Consider the following 22,153-nt stretch of genomic DNA (forward strand, 5'->3'; position numbering starts at 1 on the left):
GTACATTGCCAAAACATGGAGGGTATTCCACAAATGTTTCTTCAATTAAATTGAATCCCTATCCCAAAACTATTAATCCTTCCTTACTGTAAACAGCATAAAGTAAAATTCCTGTAGCAGGAAAATTAAGGTGTCTCACAATATGACACTAATAATACCTTTCCCCAAATTTAACCCTGTACTACAAAACAATTCCACTAGACAATCTGGTCTATGATTTCTCAAATGCCTTGTTCATTCTTGCCGCCACACTTTGGATATAGGCCTCCTAGAAAGCAGAGAATGTTTTTTATTTTATTTTTTCATATCCAACAATATCTAGCAAAATTGCTTATATAGTATTTTTTTAAAACAGCAAATGAAATTCTCTAAACTTTATACTGATTTATCTTATATCAGGGAAATAATTTATTATAATTATTTTACTTGAACTTACTGCATTCTGAATATATCTCCTGAAAATCTCCTGCTGTCATAGAAAAGTTAGAACCAGGAGGAAGACTGTGGGGATCAACATCAGGAAAATAGACTGGCCGAATCTGATCAGCCGATCTTCTGTTATTGCTAAACTGATGAATCCAAGGATAAAGTTTGTGTGTGTTAATTTCAGAGCATCTGCAAAAAACATAAAAATCAAACTGAGTTTTAACTAATTATTTTACTTAAGGAATTATTTCTTTAATGCTAAAATATTGCATTTGATTAGATATATTTTAATTATAACAAATTAGAATTGGAAAGGATTTAAGTTGTCTGATTCTTTAGACCTCACATTGTGGTTTTCTTAGCAAAGATACTGCAATAAGTTTGCCAATTCCTTTTCCAGTGAATTAAAGCAAACAATTGACTTGCCCAAGATTACAAGCTAGTAAACGTTTGAAGATATAGTTGAACTCAGGTCTTTCTGACTTCAGCCCCAGAGGTCTATTTATGGGCCACCTAACTGTCTTCATTTAATTCATGCCCTCTAATTTCATAAATGAAGCAAATGTCATTTAACTGAATTGCCCAAGGAAGCACAAGTGGCAAGTAAGAAGCACTAAGATTTAAGTTCAAATCATTTGACTCCAAACCCAGTGCTCTGTCCACTACATTGTTTGTTATTCTAAAATGTAATACAAAATAAAATAGAAAAAAATCCACTGAAAACTATACTAGCTAATACATACACAAATTTGAAAATATGACCACTCAAGAAAAATGGAAAGAATAGGATTGTATATTAAGAGTTGGAAAGGCCATCAAGCCCAATCTTCTCATTTTTAACATATGGATCTAAGACCCAAACACATTAAGTGGCTTGTCCATAGTCACAATGCTAATATCTGAGGTGGTCTTCCTCAATCCAAGTCCAACTATATAACTACTATAATTACATGTCTCAAGATTATACTATATCTTTTGTTTTTCAGCCTTAATATTTTCTCCTTTAAACTTAAGTAGCATAGCTTGTTCCTTTAAAAGGTAGCAATGATTCATAATAAAATAAATTTCTATGATGCAATGATAAAACCAGCACTGTCTTTAGAACTAGAGATTCTTGATTAATATCCTCCTAAACTGAGTCTTGAAGGGAATAGTTTAATATTTATTAGTGCTCAAGCTAATTGTACAATATTTCAGAGTCTGATTCTTTTTCTACAGCAAAATAACGTTTTGGTCAGGTATACTTATTGTGTATCTAATTTATATTTTAATATATTTAACATCTACTGGTCATCCTGCCATCTAGGGGAGGGGGTGGGGGTGGGGTAAGAGGTGAAAAATTGGAACAAGAGGTTTGGCAATTGTTAATGCTGTAAAGTTACCCATGTATATATCCTGTAAATAAAAGGCTATTACATAAAAAAATAAAAATAAAAAAAAAAAGAATATTTATTAGTGCTCCAGAAAAGAAAGTAGCATTTCTAATGCTTCTCCCAGCTGGCAAGTATGCTCAATGAAGAGTGATACTGATGACATGAATCTAGTCACCTAGAGGAAGTAGAGTGCATTCTTTCTCACATAAGGTCTTTCTGCAATGGCTAAATGATGACCACTGATGAGGTATATTGTAAAGGTATTGCCTAGACTAGATGGTTTCCAAGGTATCTTCTGACTCTGAAATTCTGTCTGGAAAATCACTCTTAATGTTCTTGACTTTTTCTCACATGCTTTTCAGTGCTCAGAGAAACAATCAAGGAATGTCACAGAAGCAATGAGAACATGCTAATTTCTGAAGCAAAAAAAGAGGTAGTCTCAATTATTCTGAATAAAGACTGCTTATAAGACGAAGTCAGAAGACTTCTGCTAAGTTACTATCATGTGAACATGGGCAAGTCATTTAAAGTCTCTAAATCTCAGATTTCCTCAACTGCAAAATAAGTGATGTTAGACACACTGATCTATGATCCTATCATTTCTTTACAATTATGTATCCTACCCTAACATTCAAATACTTAAGTGTGTCAATAAAAGTTATTGTTATATGCAAAGTGATTTTAAAATAAGGAACACCTAAAATACAAAATATGAAAGTTCATCTAAGCAAGCAAAATGTAATTTTTCTCTGGGGAATTTTACATCTCAAATAGAAAGTAAATGTAAATACCTGTTGAGTACAAAATTGGAAGAAAAGAGCATAAAAAAACTCCATTCATTTCCTTGGCAAGCATAACCTAGCATAGCTATTTCCCAGGCCAATCTTCCTAGGCCAGCACCAGGCACCAGAATATTTACTTTAGAAGGATCCCTGAAAATAAATAAAAATATGGCAATCATGTCTAAGTCCTTAATGTTGTAAAACAAGAGGTAAAAATAAAAACATTTCCATTACAAACTGTTAATTAAATGAAAAGATCTGTATTAAAGTTATCCTCCCCTAAGAAAGTGATTTTCTTAATCACTTATAGTAAGTGATGCTTTATAAATAAATGCTTTAAGAATAAAATACTTTAAGAAGCTGAACTATAAATTACTAGATGATCTATATCAACAGATCATCTTTGAGGGTGGACATGGCTAAAGATTTAATATTTGATCAACCTGGTGATAATCTTTTCTAAACTTAGCTGAATTAGCCCCTCGATCAGGTATGCAGTCTATCATTATATATGTATTCAAAGCATTTACTACTTTGGTAGGGACCTGTCAGAACTTAACTGTCATCAATTTCAAGAACCCAGGGTAATTTCCATAACTGCACTTGGGGTTTAATGAAGATTTTCCCAAGAAACAACAGTAAAAAAGAAAAAGGAACAAATAAGATTGCTACTGTAAAACAGCAGATAAACTACAGCACTGATGGCAAAGATGATATAAATGCTTAAACAATAGTAATTTCCCTAAGCCACTATATATGATACAAGTTCTTCTTATTCCCACAAATATCCCAAGAGGCATCAGAATACTAGTTTACAATTTCTAAGCTTCTACTAGACAGAAGAGTTTAATAGTCAATATAATAAATCATGAAAGTTAAATAACATTAAGTATTTATTTTAGTCATAACAAGTAAAAATTTATATCATACATTAAAATAAAAACTACCTAAATGTTCTATAAATTAAAAATTGTTAAATAACTGAATCATTAGCAAACATTGTGAGTTTTAATTTTTGCTAAAATAATAAAGTTAAGTAAAATTTAGGTTTCTCTTCCATCCTAGGAATTTTTTTTTGAAGGGGGGAATATCAGTTTTTTTCAAGAGACAAATGAATTTGAACAAAGCTTACACATTTTCTCACCAACCTGTCATTTTTAATTATTACTTTAAGTTTTTAATGTTAAAGCCTAATTATACCACATTTATTGAACAAGTTTTTTTTTTTTAAGTGTATTAAAATAGGGCTTGCATTTAGAATATCCACCATCTACATGAATAACACAGCATCTTGATGCTGTAAAAATTCTTAGAAATAATTCAGCTTAACACATTCAAATTTTACAAATTAGAAACCCCAAGCTAGGCAAGTTAAGGATTACATTTCAGGAAGTCACAGAACTTCCTTTCTCTTAGCACTCTGTTCTTACTTCTCCCACTGAAGGCCAGTCACTGAAAAGAGAGGAGAAAGTGAGAAGGAAAAAAATCTTAATTTGCCTTGCCTTATATTTCCCACTCCTTCCCATCTCTTTGTCCTTTGTAGTGTTCCTAACATAGACCCAAAGATGAAATATTTGTCCAGGAGACTATACGGATGAAAGATACAGACATGGAAGGAAACTTAAAAGCCATCTATCTAGTTGAGCCTCTTTTTTGTAACTGAGGATCAAAAGGTCTTATCACATGTCTCCTGTCAAAAGATGCAGGTACTAGACCAGAATTCAAACCCAAATCCAAGTCCTGTTGATTTGATCAGCACTTTTCCCATTGCACTGGGAAGATCCATATTTCTTCTAAAATATGAAATGAATGTTACTTTTGTGCTTTGTGTATTCTAGGCTCTTCAAAGCACTTCTGCATAGCTCTCCTCCTCCCTACCCTCCACCCCCACTCCAAACAAGAAAATGGGAAAGGGAGGGCTGAGGGAGAAGACTCAAGAAGGAATCTTTTAAATGGATAAAACCAGAGAGAAGCTACTGAATTATGTCCCAGATCAAAGCAAAATATGATGGTAAGATAAGAGAATCAGAGGAATATGACAATCTCGAAATAGAAGAAAGGGGATCATTATTCTACATGGTAGATGTTTTTTCATTAAGGGATGGGATATAGAAGCAAGTATCCTAACTTACTATTTACCACTTAACAGAAGAGCCCTAAGCCATTAACTTCTCATTCTGGCCCAGTTGCTAGTTTGACCAGACACTTTTCCTAATACTAGGGTAATAGGTTATAGCAAATGAAAAGGTTAGACTCTTTCAATTCCCCCTTAACCTCAGCAGGTCACCTCACTCTGGACTATTGATATCCAGCTCTGCTGGTGTGGTTAGGAAGCCCAAAGTAGAAGGATTTCAAAATCACCAGTGGGAATGAGTTTCTTGGTCATTATGAATGGGATAGAGTGACTTATTTTAGTAGCAGTTCATGTGAAAAAGAGATCCAGACTTTATTCTATATAAACTAAAAACAAATGTTATAGTCAAGAAAGTTATACATTTTGAACCTTGTGAAATTATCAAGCAGATGTAGATTTCATTCTAGTTCTGCCATTAATTTTCCATAAACACAGACAAGTTATTTTATCTGTATACTTCATTTATAAAATGTGGAGATTGGTATAGATGAATAACACTGAGCTCCTATCCTTTCCAGCATTAACTTAAAATATTTCTAGGAATTGAAATTATGCCACAAATTGCACAATAATTAGCCTGAAGACACAAAAATGGCCATCTTCAAATATTTGAAAAATGGCATACAGAAAATGGACTAAAATTCTACTAACATTTCCAAATGACAGAATGAGGACCAAATTGGCCTAAGTTATAAAAAGGTGCATTTCAGTTCATAAGACCTTCCCTTGAAAACTTTCATCCTTCTTTCACATAACTTTGAAGACAATTATCATAAGCATCTTCCCTTCCATCCCCAGTCTTTTCTTTCTTAAGCTAAATAGTCCCAGTTTCTTCAGTCAATACTACCATACAAAAGGAGAAGAGCACTAAATAGAAATACTCAATAGGCATTTATCAAATCCCTAGCATATGCTTTGGGACTGTGCCAAATGCTAAGCAAAAAAAGTGGAAAAGGCCGTAATTTATGATCTAGATTCTTTTTTTTCAGAATGAAATCAGTGGGGAGTTGCAAAAATCAGTTTTGGAATGTAAATTGGAAGAAATTTCTGTTTGAGGAAGGGGTACAGCTCATTTTATGTCAAATTTATTTTAATTTAATGTGATCTGAAAATTTTTTATTTTCTCTTTTGAACAGTCCATGATAGCCTAATTTTCCTTGCTCTTTCTTTCTGGATGTAAAGTTTTTTTGCCTGTACTTCCAAAATGTTCGGAATTTACAAATTCCTAAATGTTTACAATTTGGTATGTACTGGATGTTCAGCTAATTATCAAACAATATATGATTGTTTTTTGACACCAAGGGGAAAAAATGAATTAGTGTCATATGAAACATGCAATTACTTCCATATCTTCCTTCCAATACTCATTTAAAACTTAGATTTCCTAAGTTTATCATAGGTATTAATTTTTTTATACCTAATGCGTGGATGTGCGCATGCGCGCACACACATATCACAGAAGCTTAATAAACAGTGACTACAACAAGTAAGCCATAAAATGAAAAGATGTCAGAAAAGGCCAATTTGAAAGGACATAAGGAAATGTGAAAGGAAGATTCTTGCTTTGGCAATGAGACAGAGAGAGATGAGGTGTAGAAGAAAATAAGCTATTAGTTAATTCCATTATAAAGTATAAGGGTTGCTTCAGAATGCTATAGGGTTTCCTGTTTTACATAGAGACCACATAATCATTTACTGGGGATATTGTAAAAAAAAATTTTGTTCAAGTGCAGGTTTCCAACTATGGAATAAATGTCAACTATTTTAAAAAGTAACTGAAGAATGTCTGATTTTTTGAAAGACTTTCAAGATATTAAAATGAGGTGATTATTTATATAACAAAAAATTTTGCAAGGATACTTTAAATAAGAGAATGCCCTTTCAAATTAAAAATGTTTTGATTTGTATGCAATATCTGATACTGTAATTTGTACTTCTAATAAACTTACCAGTAGTACCCTTCCTTATCCCTATTATTTCTACCCTGAAGTCAAGCAATTATTTCTCTATTTCCCAACCTTACTGGTAAATACATTTGTATTAATAATGATAATGCATCAATGGGACAGATTTGGAGAAAAACAGTTATGAAATAAGGACAGGTTAAGAGATCAGAACTAAAAACTGAAAAGATCAGAACTTGGAGGAAATAGAATAACTGCTCTAAGAATTCTATGCCTCTCTTAGGGGGAAAGACTCAGATTATATTTGGATCCCTCTTTAAAAAACAAAACTGAAATAAACTATTTGCTTTTAATGCTGTAGACCCCAAAGGTCTTCAGATGAAAAGGTAGATAACAGAATCTATTGTACTACTTTGGAATGTTGTAAATTTGTTTTCTTATGGTGGGTACACACATATCTTAAGAAAAAAGTAATTTGTTCTACAGGCCCAACTATCAGACAAAATGAGTATTATCTGAATAAGAGTACGTCCACAATTATATTGACAAAGAAAGTCCTCATTAAGCTTATCATCTTCTTATAAGAATTACTGTTTAGTCAATTAGTTGTGCCTGACTCTTCATGACTTCACTTGTTGTTTTCTTGACAGACACTGGAATGGTACGCCATTTCCTTCTCCAGCTCATCTTATAGATGAGGAAACCGAGACAAACAGGATTAAGTGCCTTGCCCAAGCATCACACAGCTAGTAAATGTCTGATGCTGAAGATGAGTCTTCCTGACTCCTGGTCTGGCACTCTACTTACTTTGCCATCTAGCTTTCTCAGTAAAGACAGAATTGCAAAAAGAACAAACAACAACAACAAAAAAAGATCATCAATGAATCATTAAAAATATGCAGGTGAAAACAAGGGGTTTTGAAAGGGGAAACAAAACAATTTTATTACTGTACTAAAAAACCTAAACTGTGTAACTGAAGTTAAGTTTCATATTCAATCTTCTTTTTTAAAAATCTCCTTTGTGTACAGAAACATTGTTGACCATAGTTGTGCTCATAATAAAAAGAATTTTTTTTATTTGATTTCTTAAATAACAGAAAATAGCAAGGAAAATAATACATAATTGAAAACAAGAAGCTCAGAAGGGGATACAAAGAGAACAATTTTGCCACTGTGCTAAATTTTATCATACTTAAAAAATACCCAAACTAATGTTTTAGGTGTGTGATATAAAATACATAGGATTACAAAGGAAACAAATTACATATACACTTATAAAAACAGTTTTAAAAACCAAATTTATGGAGCCCCTAAAATCTGTTCACAAACCTTTTGGGGATCTAAAGATCCCAGATTAAGAACCCTTGTTTTTGATTTATATATCTATATATTTACAAACCTCAAAGTAGTATTTAAGTATTGGCTATCATCATCATTATTATTATAGACTTGGCTTGAGTACTGAAAGGATAAGTGACTTGGCTCTAGTCAGAAAACTAGCAGGCAGGACTAGAACTCGTCTTCCTGACTCCAATATTGCTCTCTGTCCCCTATAACACCATCTCTCATCTCAAAAAATATTCTACCTATATTATTATAAGTCTAAAATATCTCTTAGTATATTCGATATTAAATATCTAGAAAGGACCTGAGTGATTTCCAAATTATTCTTTATTTGCCTATCTATTTAATTGCTGTCTCGCCTCCCCTTCATTTCCCCTTCTCTTCCCCCGCCAAGGAATGTAAACTTCTTTCAAGTAGGTGTTGTTTATCTGGTCCAATCCCATTAATTTACTTAAGTTAAGCATATGAGCCCAAGAGGGTGAAGATTAGCCTATGGCCAATCATTACTTAAGGTAGAAACTCTCTGAAGCTTTTAGATAATCCATAGCACCTATCACAGAGTCCTAAAAATAAGAAGCATTCAGTTATAGATGTTACTTAAATCTGATAACTTTATGAAGATGAATGAACTTTGGATAGACTGAAGATGTTTACGTATGGTAGGATTGATATCTTTTCTTGTATCTCTCTAAGTGGCTTCCTTGTTGTTGGTCAGGTTAACAGTTGCTACTATTTAGGGGGTTGACTTTCTTTCAAGGCAGTGAGACATAGTGAAAAGAATAATCTTAGACTTAGAAAACTGATTTGAATCCTGCTTCAACCATTTGTTAGTGATATAGCTTGAAGCAACTCATTAAACTAACCTCTTAGTGTTTCAATTTCCTCATCTGTAAAATTAAGAGTTTGGGGAAGATCAGAGGTATCAAATTCACTACCTTCAAAACTTAATATGGCCTAAACCAGAATGTAATGTGTAACTGGGAATTGTTTAGTAAAATATATAAAAATGCAACACAATATGTTAATTTGTGGTTTTCTAAATCAATGTATGACCCACTAAAATCCAGTTCTACTTGGGTTTGATATTATTGGATTAGATAATATTTAAGGGCCACTTCTGCTCTGATGTTGTTACACTAGCTCAACTGCTTTTAGATTTCCAATTCCTGAATTTGTCATTCCATGTTCCCACTTTGTGCTTTCTAGCTATCCCTTTTCCCGCATCCTGGAATACATTCCCTTTATAACTCTCTGTCGCTAATCACTAAGTCAACCTGGTTTGGGGAAATATTTAACAAAAAAACAAGAGAACATAGATAAGGTCAATATATAGTCCTCAGAAATCCTTATATGGAACTTAGTGGTTCCAGTTTCTATAAGAGTTTGATATCATTGTCAATCCCAGAGTGCTCTAGGTAATTCTCCATATGTATAAACTGCATAGAACACACCTCCACCATAAATCCACTCCTTCTCCCTCTTAAGCTTCAACTTAAGTGCCATATCCTTTAGAGAGGTCTTTTCCTAGTTATCAGTAATCTCTCCATCAAATCATCAAAAATCAATCAACAAAGTTTATTAAATGGTTCCTATGTGCCAGACCTGTGCTAAGCACTAGGGATACAAAGAAAAAGCAAATATAATCCTTGCCCTCAAGAAGTTTACAATTCTACTGTTAACAATTTGTACAGAAATCAATTCATCAAAGACACATTTAGGGTAGATGGAAGATAATCTTGGTAAAGAAGACACCAGCAGCAAAAGGCACAGGCTAGGAAAAACTTCCTGAATTAAATACTTGAAAAGAGTCTTAAAGGAAGCCAAAAGTTCCATGAGACCAAGATGAGGAGGGAGAGACATTATAGGAATGGAATACAATGTAAAGGCATGAAGACAGGATTGGTTGGTTTTATCTTCAATCTCAAAGAGAGCCAAAATGACACCACTACATTAGTTAGGTTACAGTGTGTCTGATTATAGTTCATCAGACCGATATAAGGTCAGAAGGCTCTGCTTAGAGGTCAGGCATACTTAGTCCATATGAACATTTGGGGTAGATTCTCTAACTTTGCACATCTCTTATTTCTTCTGAGCTATATCAACTCTGTTTTGCTGATAGAGCAAAGCATCTTCTCTGATGAGGACATGCTATGCTGGACAGGCCTGTTAACAGGATCTCCCATGCCATCAATTCTAAAGTTCTTCAGAGAGACCTTGAGAGTGTCCTTGTATCATTGCCACTATATAAGCATCTGCTCTGTGTGTGCGTTCTGCATAAAATGATGTTTTTGTCAAGTGTGCAAAGGCATAGAAACAGGAAATTGAGTATTGTGTGTGAAGAACAGCAAGCAAGACTGTATGGAAATGTCTTGTGTAAGACTAAAAGGGCATGAATTGGCCAGATTGAGAAGAGCTTTAAACAAAGCAGTTTATATTTGATTCTAAAGGTAAGAGGGAGTGTCACAGGAGTTTGTTGAGGAGGGAGGATGTATGAGCTGGTCAAATCTGTGCTTTAGGAAAATCACTGGCTGCAGTTTTGTGGATGAACTGGAGCGTAGATATACCTATGGCAGGGAAGAAGCTACTGTAATAGTCCAGGTAAGAGGAGCCGAGACACTGAACTAGTGTGATGCTTGTGTGAATAAAAGAGGGATAGAATAAAAGATCTGGCAACTAATTGGAAATAGGGAGTAAATGAGAATAAGTAGTAGAGGATAATGAGGTTGAGAACCTGGATGACTGGAAGCATGGTAATACCCTCCTTGATAGTAACTTTTTTTGGAAGTTGGGAAGAGAGGAGGGTTTGGGGAAGAAAAGAATGAATTCAGCTTTGAACATACTGAATTTGAGATACCTAAAGGACATCAAGTTAGACATATCTAATAAGCAACTGGTAATATGGGATTAGAGTTCAGAAGAGTCTAGGGCTAGATATATAGTTCTTGGAATCATCATTATACAGAAGAAAACTAAGCCCATTGGAATTAATAATACCAAATGAAATTGTGTACAGAAAAAAAAAGAGAAGGTTCAAAACAGCTTTGCAGAATACTCACATGTAGTGAGAGTGATATAAATGAAGATCTGGCATAAGAACTTGTGAAGTAGTCAGACATGCACTAAAAAAGAAGTCACTGAAACCCAGAGAGAGCAGAGTATTATGCACAAGAGATTAACAGTGTCAGATGTGGCAAATAAATCAAGAAGGAAATGGAATCAGGAATGCAAAGAAGCAGGAAGAAATACAGTCCAGCTCTCCCACCAAAACTTTTTGACAAAGATCTAGAAAATTTATCAGAATTTTGTTCAAAAAATCCAAGAACAAGTCATAGTGAGTCATTTTTCTAGTTAAAAGTAGCTTAGAGAGACAGAGATGTTTATGAACACTGGGGACAGAATTTAGCTAGCATTACAGAGCCCAGGGACTGAAAAGCAGCATTATGTAATAAAGAAAGAAAAAATCCCAGGGGATCTTTGAACCAGCACAAAATGCAGGAATGGGTGCCAAGTGGTAATTCTAAGCAAACACTACCCAGTTCTGAGTCTATACCTAAAGACGGCCACTAGTGGGCCCCAGCTAAGCAAGAAACAAGTTTAGAAACAAACAGTAAACATATAGTTCTAATCTCAAGAGTAGAGCAGGATCTGTCTTCTAGTCACCAGGATGCAAATCTGTAATGGAACCTAGACCAAAGAGGACCTTGTAATTCATTTGTTCTGAACCTACAAAATCTCTGAGCAAGCTAATTATAGTGGCCAAGTCTAGCATTTTTAGTCTGCTGAAACTCCTAACCAGGTGCAGACCTAAACCTCAGTGAGGAACGTACAGAATTTAGACCAGGAGATGGAATGAGCCCACTTTGCCCCAAATCACATCATTTTTAGAACACTGCAGATTCTCAGCCTAAGCTGAGAAAGTAGCAGAAGAATATAAGAGCACAGATGCTCAGAACATACATTCCCTCGAGAAGAGTCCAAAGTCAAGAAGCAGCATCCCTACCCCCCAAAAAATGAGCTTAAGAAAAAAAAAAGAATCCTGACAAAAAGACTTATTTTGGTGACTGAGAAGGCCCAAGACACAAAAGTAAAAAGGAGATATTGACTCCAAAACACTTACATGAAAAGCCTCAAAGAAAAAAATCAGCTTGGACACAAATCCAATTAGAATTTCGGGAAAAAGTTAAAAGCATATTTTAAAAAAAGTTTTAAAATTATTTTTAAAACAAAATGAGAATGGTAGAGAAAACATGGGAGGAGGGATAGAATGAAAGGTTTGGAAGAAATATTTGGAAAGGCAATTAATAGATTGGAGCAAGAGATTAAAAAAAAAATTACCCCAAGAACATAACTCTAAAAGTGACCAAAAAAACAAAACAAAAACAAAAACACAACAAAGTAATGAATTCAGTAAAACATCAAGAACATTTAAACAAAGTCAAAAGGCCAGAGGGGGAAAAAAAGTGAGATAAATAATAGCAAAAAGTGATCTAGAAAAGAGACTTAAAAGAAATAATTTAATATGTGTTGGGCTACCTGAAAACAATCACCAAAAAAAGAGCCCAACATCAATTTTTTTAGAAATCATAAAAGAATACTGTTCAGATCTTTTAGGACAGAGGGCAAAGTAGAAATGGAAAGAATTCACTGATCCCTTCTTGAAAGAAATCCCAAAATGAAAACTTCAGGAATATCATAGCCAAAATCCAGGTCAGAGGTCAACTGCAAGCAGTCAGAAATAAAGAATTTAAGTAAAAAGAATCCACAGTCAGTATTATATACAATTTAGCAGCCACTACTATAAAAGAGCTGAGAATTTAGAGTACAACATTCCAGAAAACAGAAGACCTAGGTTTGCAAGCAAGAATAACTTATCCAATAAATATAAATATAAACTTACATGGGGGGGGGGGGGGGGTGAAAATGGTGCTTTCATGAAATAAAAGATTTTCTAAACATTCTGGATGAAAAGACAAGAGCCAAGTTGGAAATCTGTCATCTTATAGAGAATATGTATGTACAAGCATAAGGAATTAAACAAGATTAAAATGTTTACATTATAATATGGGGAGATGGCATATTTAGCCCCACAGAACTCTTATCAGCATCGGATCTTAGAAGGAATCTGACTGGAGAGAGGACCTAAGAATGATTTTATTATATTTGGTTGAATGCAAAAAAAGAATGGAAAGGATGAGGAAGAGAAATTCACTAGGAGAAGCAGGAAGGGAGACAAGAATGGGAAAAATTGTTTTATATAAATGAAGTATGCAAGGAGGAGGCACATACAATTTTTACTGCATTTGAGACATTGACATCTGAACTTCAATCTGAACTGGTCAAGAGAGAGAATAATACACATGTACAGAAATACATTTCATCCCACAGTGAAACAATATAGAAAAGAGAAGCAAAATAAACTCTTAAAGACAGGTGGGAAAGAAAGAGAAGGAAAAGTCTAAGTACACAATTAATAGTCATAATTGTGAATATGAATGAGATGAACTCACCCATAAAGTGAAAGATGGCTGAATAGATTAGAAACTAGAATTCAACAATATGCTGTCTTACTAAAAACAAACTTGATATAGAAAAATACATATAGAATTAAAATAAAGGGTTGCCTTTTAATTTCAACTGAAGCATGAGTTTCTGCTCCAGTCCTTTATTATTATCATGACTTTAAATCTGGCCTCAGACACTTACTAGCTGTGTGACCCTGGGCAAGTCACTTAATCTTAGTGACTTGAGTGACTTAGTGACCAGAACCTCAGTTCTTCATTTGTAAAATAAGCTGGAGAGGGAAATAGCAAACATTCCATTATCTTTGTCCAGAAAACTCTAAAGAGATCACAAAGAGTTGGATATGACTGAAAAATGACTGAACAACAAAAAGCAGCTGCCATTTTTCGTAAGCACTAGAGAATGAGGGAAGAAAAGAATGAAAAAAGGGGGAAGAAAGGGAAATTGCTGCAAAGTCATAGAAGTCTTACAGTTGAGAAATGAGATTTTCTGAGTTGTACTCCTTCCTTAAATGGAGGTTTCGGAGTAACTGTAAAGCCTTAAAAGAAAACAAGGATCCTAAAAAGGATTCCCTAGAAGGGAATGCTGATAATTGAGTTTGACCTGCACAAAGTTCAGAAAGGGGATTAGTATGACAAAAGGCTTTAAAGGTAGGTGAGAATCAAGATTATGAAAAGCCTTAAATGCCAGGCTGAGAAGTTTTTACTGCATCATCTTATCTTTGGTAAATGATGGTTATTGAGAGACATAATAGCCTTTATATCTTAAAAACATTATTAATTAAGGCGGTTAGATGTATGAAGGGTGGATTAAAGATGGAAAGAACTGGAAACAGGGAGCTCAATTAATGTAAAAATAGTCCTGATAAGGGCCTGAGTGGAGAAAAGAAGAAAGACATGAAAAATGTTTCATTGTTAGAACTGACAAAATTTGACAGCATATTGACAACACACGCTAAAGGAGTGGAAAGAATCAAGAAAGTCTGGAGAACCAGACTTGTAACACAAGAAAAAAATAACATGTTGAGTTTGAGATGGCTAAATAACTTCCACAAATTGCTATGTCAACAAGCATTTGATGAAATATTACTAGTTTCAGAAGGAAATTGGTTAACTCTAGATTATATATAGTGTTAAGTTTGAAAATTTAGGCAACCTTGGATATAATGATCTGAACATTAACCAATGAATTGGGTCTATGGCCTCTCAATCACCAAAGACTCCAAAATAAGGTTCATCAGATTTCATATAGTTTTGGTAAGTACAAAGCTCGGCAGGTGAGGAAACCAATATGACTGGTTACAGTGTAAATGGCATCATGAGAATAGGGATAAAGTTAAGTGAGTTAGTAACAACTTCCCTCCTCCCACCCCCATGCCAATTAAGGAACATTAACTGTTTTATGGGACCCATTTGCATATTGTAATATTTGTTAGGTGACCAAAACTATCAGACTTTCTGTCTCTTTGGAAAAGACAGACCCCTAAATTTTCTGCCAGTCAAAAAATGAATTATTTTTAGCTGGAGAATTAGGGAATCCTTTATGGTGAATAATAAATAATTGAGCCAAGAATTTAGTAGAAGATACCTAAGAAACCTTTGAGAAATTGTGTTGGATGTTCAATGATCCTAAATAGTTTGTAGTCTCAAAAATCCATATATTAACAGTAATATGGCTTCTATGCATGTTGCTATTTATCATCTATTATATTTATAAAAACAACAAGCAAGATAAATAATATCCTTTTAGAAATGTAATAAGTTAACTTGTAGAGCTTAAAGATAACTTTAAACTAAGTGGGAAAACTAATTTCTGAATTCAACTAAAAAACAAAGAAAGATGGTTTTAGGCAGATGCAGACTCAATTATAAAAATGCATAGAGCATAAAATCAATTACACTATAGAATCAAACAGTAGAAACTAAAGATAAGATTAATTTTGATCTTCTCAATAGATATGGGAGTTGTGCACATAAAAAATACTTGAACCCATGAATTGGTTAAAAAAAAAAAATCTCCAAGACAATGTATCTAGAGAAGACCCAGAATAGAGTCCAAGGAAATACTCATGCTAAGAGGACAAGAAACAAGTGATAATTCAGTAAGACAAAACTGAGTCATCAGTAGGTAGTAGAAATTCTGTCAGAAGGTAGAGAGACAAGAGAGAAAGCAACATTATACAAGGAAGAAGCCCATGTCCTATAAAAGAGAGTAATCAACAAAATAAAAAACTACGAAGTTCAAGGACAAGAACTGAGAAAAGATCATCAGACTAAGCAGTTAGGACCCTGCTGGTAACCTTTAAAGAGAGCAATATTGTTCAAGTAGTTGGTTCAGAAGTAAGACTGCAAGAAACTGAGGAAAAGACTACAGATTCCTTCTAGGATTTTAATAATAAAATACAATACTACAATCTGCAGGAACGTCAAGCTCAAGTAATTTTTATTTGTTTGCTTGCATGCTTTAAAAATGGGGTAAAACTGGAAGGAGTGGGTATTGATTTTAAGCCAGTGGTGAACATTTTAACCCAGAGATGTAGGTTCCCAAAAACTGGTCCTAGCCCACACATGATAGAAGCTCAGTAGTTACATCTCAAAAGTATAGGGAAATGAAACACTCCCAAAAGAAATCCTACATATATAACATGTCTACTGTCAAGCCAGGTTTTTCTTGATATCCCTTAAAAAGTACAAGTTATAATTATTTTATTCTAATCCAAATCAGTCAGAGAAGGACATCAAAGTCACAAAAGCCTGAGAATTAGTATTTCTTTCTTTCTATATTTGTCCAATTGAGTTTTTAAATGAGTTGTTTTGTTCTATGGAATTTTTTTTCATTTTACCAATTTTTTTTTTAAGGAGTTATTTCCTTTTTTCAATTCACAAATTCTGTTTTCCTGGGAGTTATTTTATTTACCTTTCCCAATTCACAAATTTTGTTTTTCAGGGAGTTGTTTTCTTTTTCCACTCTATCTTTTAATGAGTTATATGCCTTATCCAGACTCTCTTGCAAGGTTTTCCTTTCCTTTCTCCGTTTTTCTTCTAGCTCTTTTAAAGAATCTTTTAAATTTCTTCTATGAGAGCCTTGTGTGGTGGGGACCAGGTCATATCCCCCCCCTTTGGGGCTTCATTTGGAGACAATTTGCTTTTAGTCTCCTCAGGCTTTGAAATCTACTCTCTTTCACAATAGAAGCTATCTATATGAGAGCCCGGTTTGCCTTTTTACTCATTTTAAAAGGGAAAAAAACCAAAAAAACAAAAAACGCTGGGGTCTGCTTTTGGGACAACGAGGGCTTTCCAAGCTTCCTCAACAGGCAATAGGAAGGGGCAGGGAAGAGGCAGTGTGGATCAGCAGAGGTTGCCCTGGGATCAGGAGCTGCACTTGGATGGTGCTGAGTCACTCCAGGTACTGCGTGGGTGTGGCCAGGTCCCATGAGTCTCCACTGCTTTGGGGTACACTTTTTACCCTCTGTGTTTATGTTGGAAGTTTTGTAATATCTCTGTTGATCTACTGGCTTGTAACCAGAGCAGAGAAGCCAACACTGTGGTAGAATCCATCCCACAGATTTTTCATCAGCAGAGACCACATCCCACCCCTGGTCTGCTCGGCATGTGCTCTCTCCCTACCTGGCTGCCTGTGCCTGCGCCTGGCTTGGCCTCCACCTGTGGCCTGTGCCTGATCAAAACAATAATGAAACATTATGATCTTTTCTGGAGATCATAGAGATTATCTTCTTTTGGTAATGTGTTGCATTCTCAATATTCATGGGTTCTGATAATCCAGCACTAATTCAGAGGCTGAATTTTATAAATAGTTTGAAAGTAGTAGGGGAGCTCAAAAAGAAGCCTGTATCCTCTCCTCCATCTTGGCTCCACCCCACCCCCCAACCCCAAGAATTAGTAATTAAGACCTGCCTTCTAGATAGTTGGGCAGTCTAGTTTCTGGACAAGTCACTTAATCCCTTATTGCTTTAGGAAATTAACTAAATCTATAAATTGCAAAGAAGGTGCTAATCATCATTGATAGAGGGAATTTCTTTATCTTGGACTTCTCTTATACCATATCCAGATCCTATTTCTTTGGTTGGAAAATCTAGTGAAATATACTTCAATATGCAGAATAAAAGCAACTATAAAATAAAATTCTACTCAGATGAATTTGTTAGGAATATGCCATCTATAGAAACTAATGGCCCATGCAATTGTGGTTTCTCAGAGGGAGCTGTGCTTCAATCTACCATGTTCCCATTCTCCTTATGAATCAGATATAGATCAAAAAGAGGGCATTCACATTCCTTGCACGTAAGATTTAATTGGAAAAGATTTAATTGACTTGGAGGTCAGATAATCCAACCCATTCATTCAAGACATGAGGAGAACAAAGCACAAATGATTTGCTAAAGTTCACAAGTAGTAGGTAACAGAGGTCTAGTCTAGGACTTGAATACATTCTTATTCCAATTTTATGATTTTCACTGTATCACGCTCCTTTTCCCCAAGTTCTGAGTATATTTTCCCATATATTAGGTTCTAAAATCAAGAGATTAATGTATTAGAAAGGATCCTATAATAATATCTTCTACTCTTGAATAAAATAGGCTTCCATTGACTGATATAAGAATCTATTATTTAGTTATAACATGTAATTTCTATTCAGACCTGAAATTGGTATACTCCTGGCAAGAGTGTTTCCTTCATTAGTGCACATTGCAGCATTTGCTCTGAAACTTCATGTCTAACGAAGAGAATCCTCCTCCTTTCAAGGCTGTCTTATTATCCACTGGGTCACACTATTTCTATTACATTGTTAGAATGAGAAAATGCATTTGGGGTCCTAAATAGCCAAATTAAGCACTTCAGAAACAGAAGCCATCAGTGAAACGGGTACCAACTATGTATAACACAAATTTTATTTTCATTAAGTTAGGAGATATTCCCGTTTCATCTTGAATTTAAATATTCCAAGTTTCTGAAAGCAAGTTCACAACTAAAAATATTAAATTCTATAACTTGAAAGGTCATCCAAAATACTATTCACTAAATAGCAATCTTAGGTCAATACTATATTAATAATTACCATTCCAATATAAATTCCAAACAAACAGCAATACAGTTTTTTAAAAATCACCCTTTCTTTTCACTTGCTTATTTCAAACATTAAAAAAAAAAAAAATTCATTTAAATTTTCTACAATAAAGCAGGCCATTTTGAAAAAATCATCACCTTGACAGTATAAGTCCAATTAATTCATTTCAAGATGAAGCAGCATAATTTTGGTAAAGGTATTCAAAATGTGCCTCTTAGTTGCTTATGTATTACTGACAAATATTAATCTCAACAAAATTGGTTGAGAACAAAAGCATTATTTACCATCTCTCCTTTGGAAAATTTTTTACAATTTCTTTAATGATTGGCTGGTAGCAGGCATCTCTTTCAGCTTTCCCAGTTTCACTCCAATCTCTTACAAATTGTTTCAACGTAGATTTTAACTTATCCATGTCAAATGTGGATGCTGGCATAATCTTCCCTGTCCCCTGTTTAAAATACAAACATCAGTGAGTAAACACAGTTTAAGAAAAACAATCTTGCTTCATTAGACATGCTAAAAACAAATGAGAGAGCTAGTTCCAGTGGTTTGGTGGATAAGGCTCTTGCCTCTCACTTCTATGACAACTTTTAAGCTTGAAATCATAAGTGAAATGAATTTGGTGTCTCAATTCAGACTTCATCACATTAAGTCTTTTATTAAAAAACTACCATAGAATTTGGCAGTGATCTTTACTCAGTAGATGATCAAACCTGAGCTATCATAGTGACCTAATAAGATCTTCCAAGTGATAGTGGTGGTTATTTGATGGAGAAACTCACATTGGTATGGCCCACCTGTACCCACTACAATGAATACAAATGAGGACTTCAGTTTCCAACGCTGTGATAAGAGTAACTATTTTTTTTAGTATAACTATAGAGATCTTAAATATTAGTTTTATGGTGTTAATAACAAAATAATTATACTGACTAAAGTGCAAATAACTAACACTATTATGGCAAGGGAACTACAATCAAGTGAAGAGGTCATATAAAATGTGAATTATTAAATTAGTAATAAAAATCAGAGTTTAAAGCTACTACCCTTCTATTACAGTTAGTGTTAATATTGTTGCTTTTTTAGGGAAGTGCATTACTAACTCTGGTTTCATGACCTGAAGGTAACTTTATGTTATCAATTAGCGCAGGAAGATGTAAGATTAGTATGAAACCAAGAAAGAGAGAGGAAAACATACATAGGTCAAATACTCATAATTTAAGAAGTGAAGAGACTTTTGCATTTAAAATATAGTCTGGCTTTACATACATCTTCTCCATATTCTTTATTTTCAAACATATGTATGCAGTCATTCACAATGGTTTGTAATATATCTTGATTATGATCAATGCATTTCCGAATCTTGTCCAAGTGAAGAAGAAACTGAGGAAGCAGGCTCTGTTGGTTAGCTGGAAGTGATCTGAATTGCCTTTCTGTTCGATTCACTCGTTCATGCATGCTTGTTCTAAAAAGTACAAAAAAAAAAAAAAAAGTTAGTGGCAGAAGGATTCACACCAAAGGGCAATCTCATCTTCTTTTATATAGCTATTCAATTGTATTCTTAGATACTATTAGACATGCCACAATACTTTTCAATTGAAGTTATTTCAATTTTTAAATGTTTTAAAAGACCACGTAATAGATGACTACTTTCATTTGTAACTTTTAGTTCATTAAACATTTTGAATATTTCTGTTCACAGATTCATAGAAGTTAAACAATAAGTAGTCTTGGAATCTTTTTGAAAACTAAGGATTTGAAAATAAGGATTCAAAAGCAAAAACTATGGAGAATTGAAATGTTACAGATGAAATATAATCATCTGACTCTTACTACAATATTTAGCCAAAGAACTTAAAAGTTTTAAACTTTCTACTAGCTAGAAGGCTGCCTTCCCCAAACTTTCATAAATGATAATCTCTTATATTTGTGTTTTCATAATTTATATTCATAATTTACAAAATATTCATATTCATTACCTCATTTGCTCAAAGTTTTTGAGTTAAATAGTACAAGATTATTAATCCACATTTTGTTAATAAAAAAATTATTATACTTTTTTTGTCCATTTCTACAAGGCCATATACATTTGTACCTCAAATCCCCAGATCCCCAAATTCAAGGGTCATTCCACAACATAACAAGATATTTTGTATTAAGTACAATTTTTATTCATATGAAATATTTCCCTGCAATGAATGTCAGTTAAAATGCCCTAGCAATTGAACTTAAGTCTTATGAAAAATGCCTTTGTTAATTTGATTGAACAAGCTTCTGATAACTATTTCCTACAACTGACTTTTATGATCAACTCATAAAATCAGAAAAAAAGAAAATAAAAATGAAGTTTGGGCATTCTACATATGAATCAAATTAGGATAACAGAAGCTATGTGAGTGGCCTAAGGTCACACAGCTGAATAAGTGATAGTTGGAACCCATAGATCTTCTGATTCCAAATGAGCTCTTTTTACTACCTCAGTTATAAAGAACTTTAGCTAAAGCTTTTGCCAGAATCTGACAACATTAAAAATCATGTGGAGTTCAGGCAATTACAAAGAATTCCCTCTCTATTCTGTCAAACCTTTTATCCTAATTCCTTAAGACCCTCCACTCCTCCAATCACTCAAGCAATAACAAGCTTTTCTACATATAGAAGCAATGTTTTTAATCATTTATATTGATTCCAGGAAGTACTTTCCTATGATTAATAACCTAGACCTAAGAGTTTTAGACAATTAGAAAATTTACCAAGGAAAAATGTTAACAAGGACTGAGTTTTCTTTTCTCCCCCACTACTTAGCAAAGAAGTGAGGATCAGGGTTTGAATCCTCACCTTGCAACTTATTACTTGTGCTTTCTACCTGGTTTGAAGTTACAACTTTTTAAGGATTAATTTCCTTCATGTGTAAAATTGTAAGGTTTAGAATCGGATGATCTCTGTGGTCTCTTCTAGCTCTGAATCACAGACTCCTATAATTAGTGGTTCTGTTGACAGGCTTATAATTACAGAATAGAAAAATCTGAATGCCAGAGAGACTTGGGAACCAGGACACCTGGGTTCAATATTCCTGGGTCTTTTACTAGAGATCTTATAAGCGATCTTAGAAAAGTCAGTATCTTTGGGCCTGAGTTTCCTCATATATAAAATGGCAGTACAGGGAATCTCCAATTCTATATGTGGTTTTCAAATCCTATCAAGATAACCAGCAGCAGGATAATTTCTTTAAGATTTGTTAAGACCCAGAATTCTGCCTATTTAGACAATATTATTTAAAGTGATTTTCCTGTCAATGTAGGTATGTAAGAATCCACTGAATGGATTGTGTGATAAATAATATGTGGATAACTGTTGTCTGTCCTTTGTTCTTGAAAAGGACCATGATGTGGAAGGTGCTGTAATGACTTGCAAGAGAAGTGGATTTAAATGAGAGAGGGCTGTGCTAAATCACCAGCCTCATTCCTCCAAAGCCATCTGGATCCAGTAGCAAGATATAGATAAAGATGACTAGAGATGGTCCTGCAAGCAAGTGGAAGACCTAGGGCTTTTTATGCCCAAGTCTTGCCCAGGTCACAGTTTGTCTAG

At 34.1% G+C, this 22,153-nt stretch overlaps 1 protein-coding gene across 2 annotated transcripts in view; it reads right to left on the bottom strand.

The window, feature by feature from the left end:
• The window catches only part of CARNMT1 (carnosine N-methyltransferase 1), a 40,441-nt gene that overhangs the window by 12,566 nt on the left and 5,722 nt on the right, over positions 1–22,153 (bottom strand). For both annotated transcript variants that reach the window (XM_023497547.2, XM_031939605.1), the window contains exons 2-5: positions 19,838–20,033; positions 18,853–19,016; positions 2,591–2,731; positions 437–615 (exon numbers count right to left, since the gene is read on the bottom strand). In XM_023497547.2, the coding sequence (XP_023353315.2) occupies positions 437–615; positions 2,591–2,731; positions 18,853–19,016; positions 19,838–20,033 (680 nt within the window). The remainder of the gene's footprint in view (positions 1–436; positions 616–2,590; positions 2,732–18,852; positions 19,017–19,837; positions 20,034–22,153) is intronic.

The sequence above is a fragment of the Sarcophilus harrisii genome, chromosome 1 (genome assembly GCF_902635505.1).
Source record: "Sarcophilus harrisii chromosome 1, mSarHar1.11, whole genome shotgun sequence".
Lineage (NCBI taxonomy): Eukaryota > Metazoa > Chordata > Mammalia > Dasyuromorphia > Dasyuridae > Sarcophilus > Sarcophilus harrisii.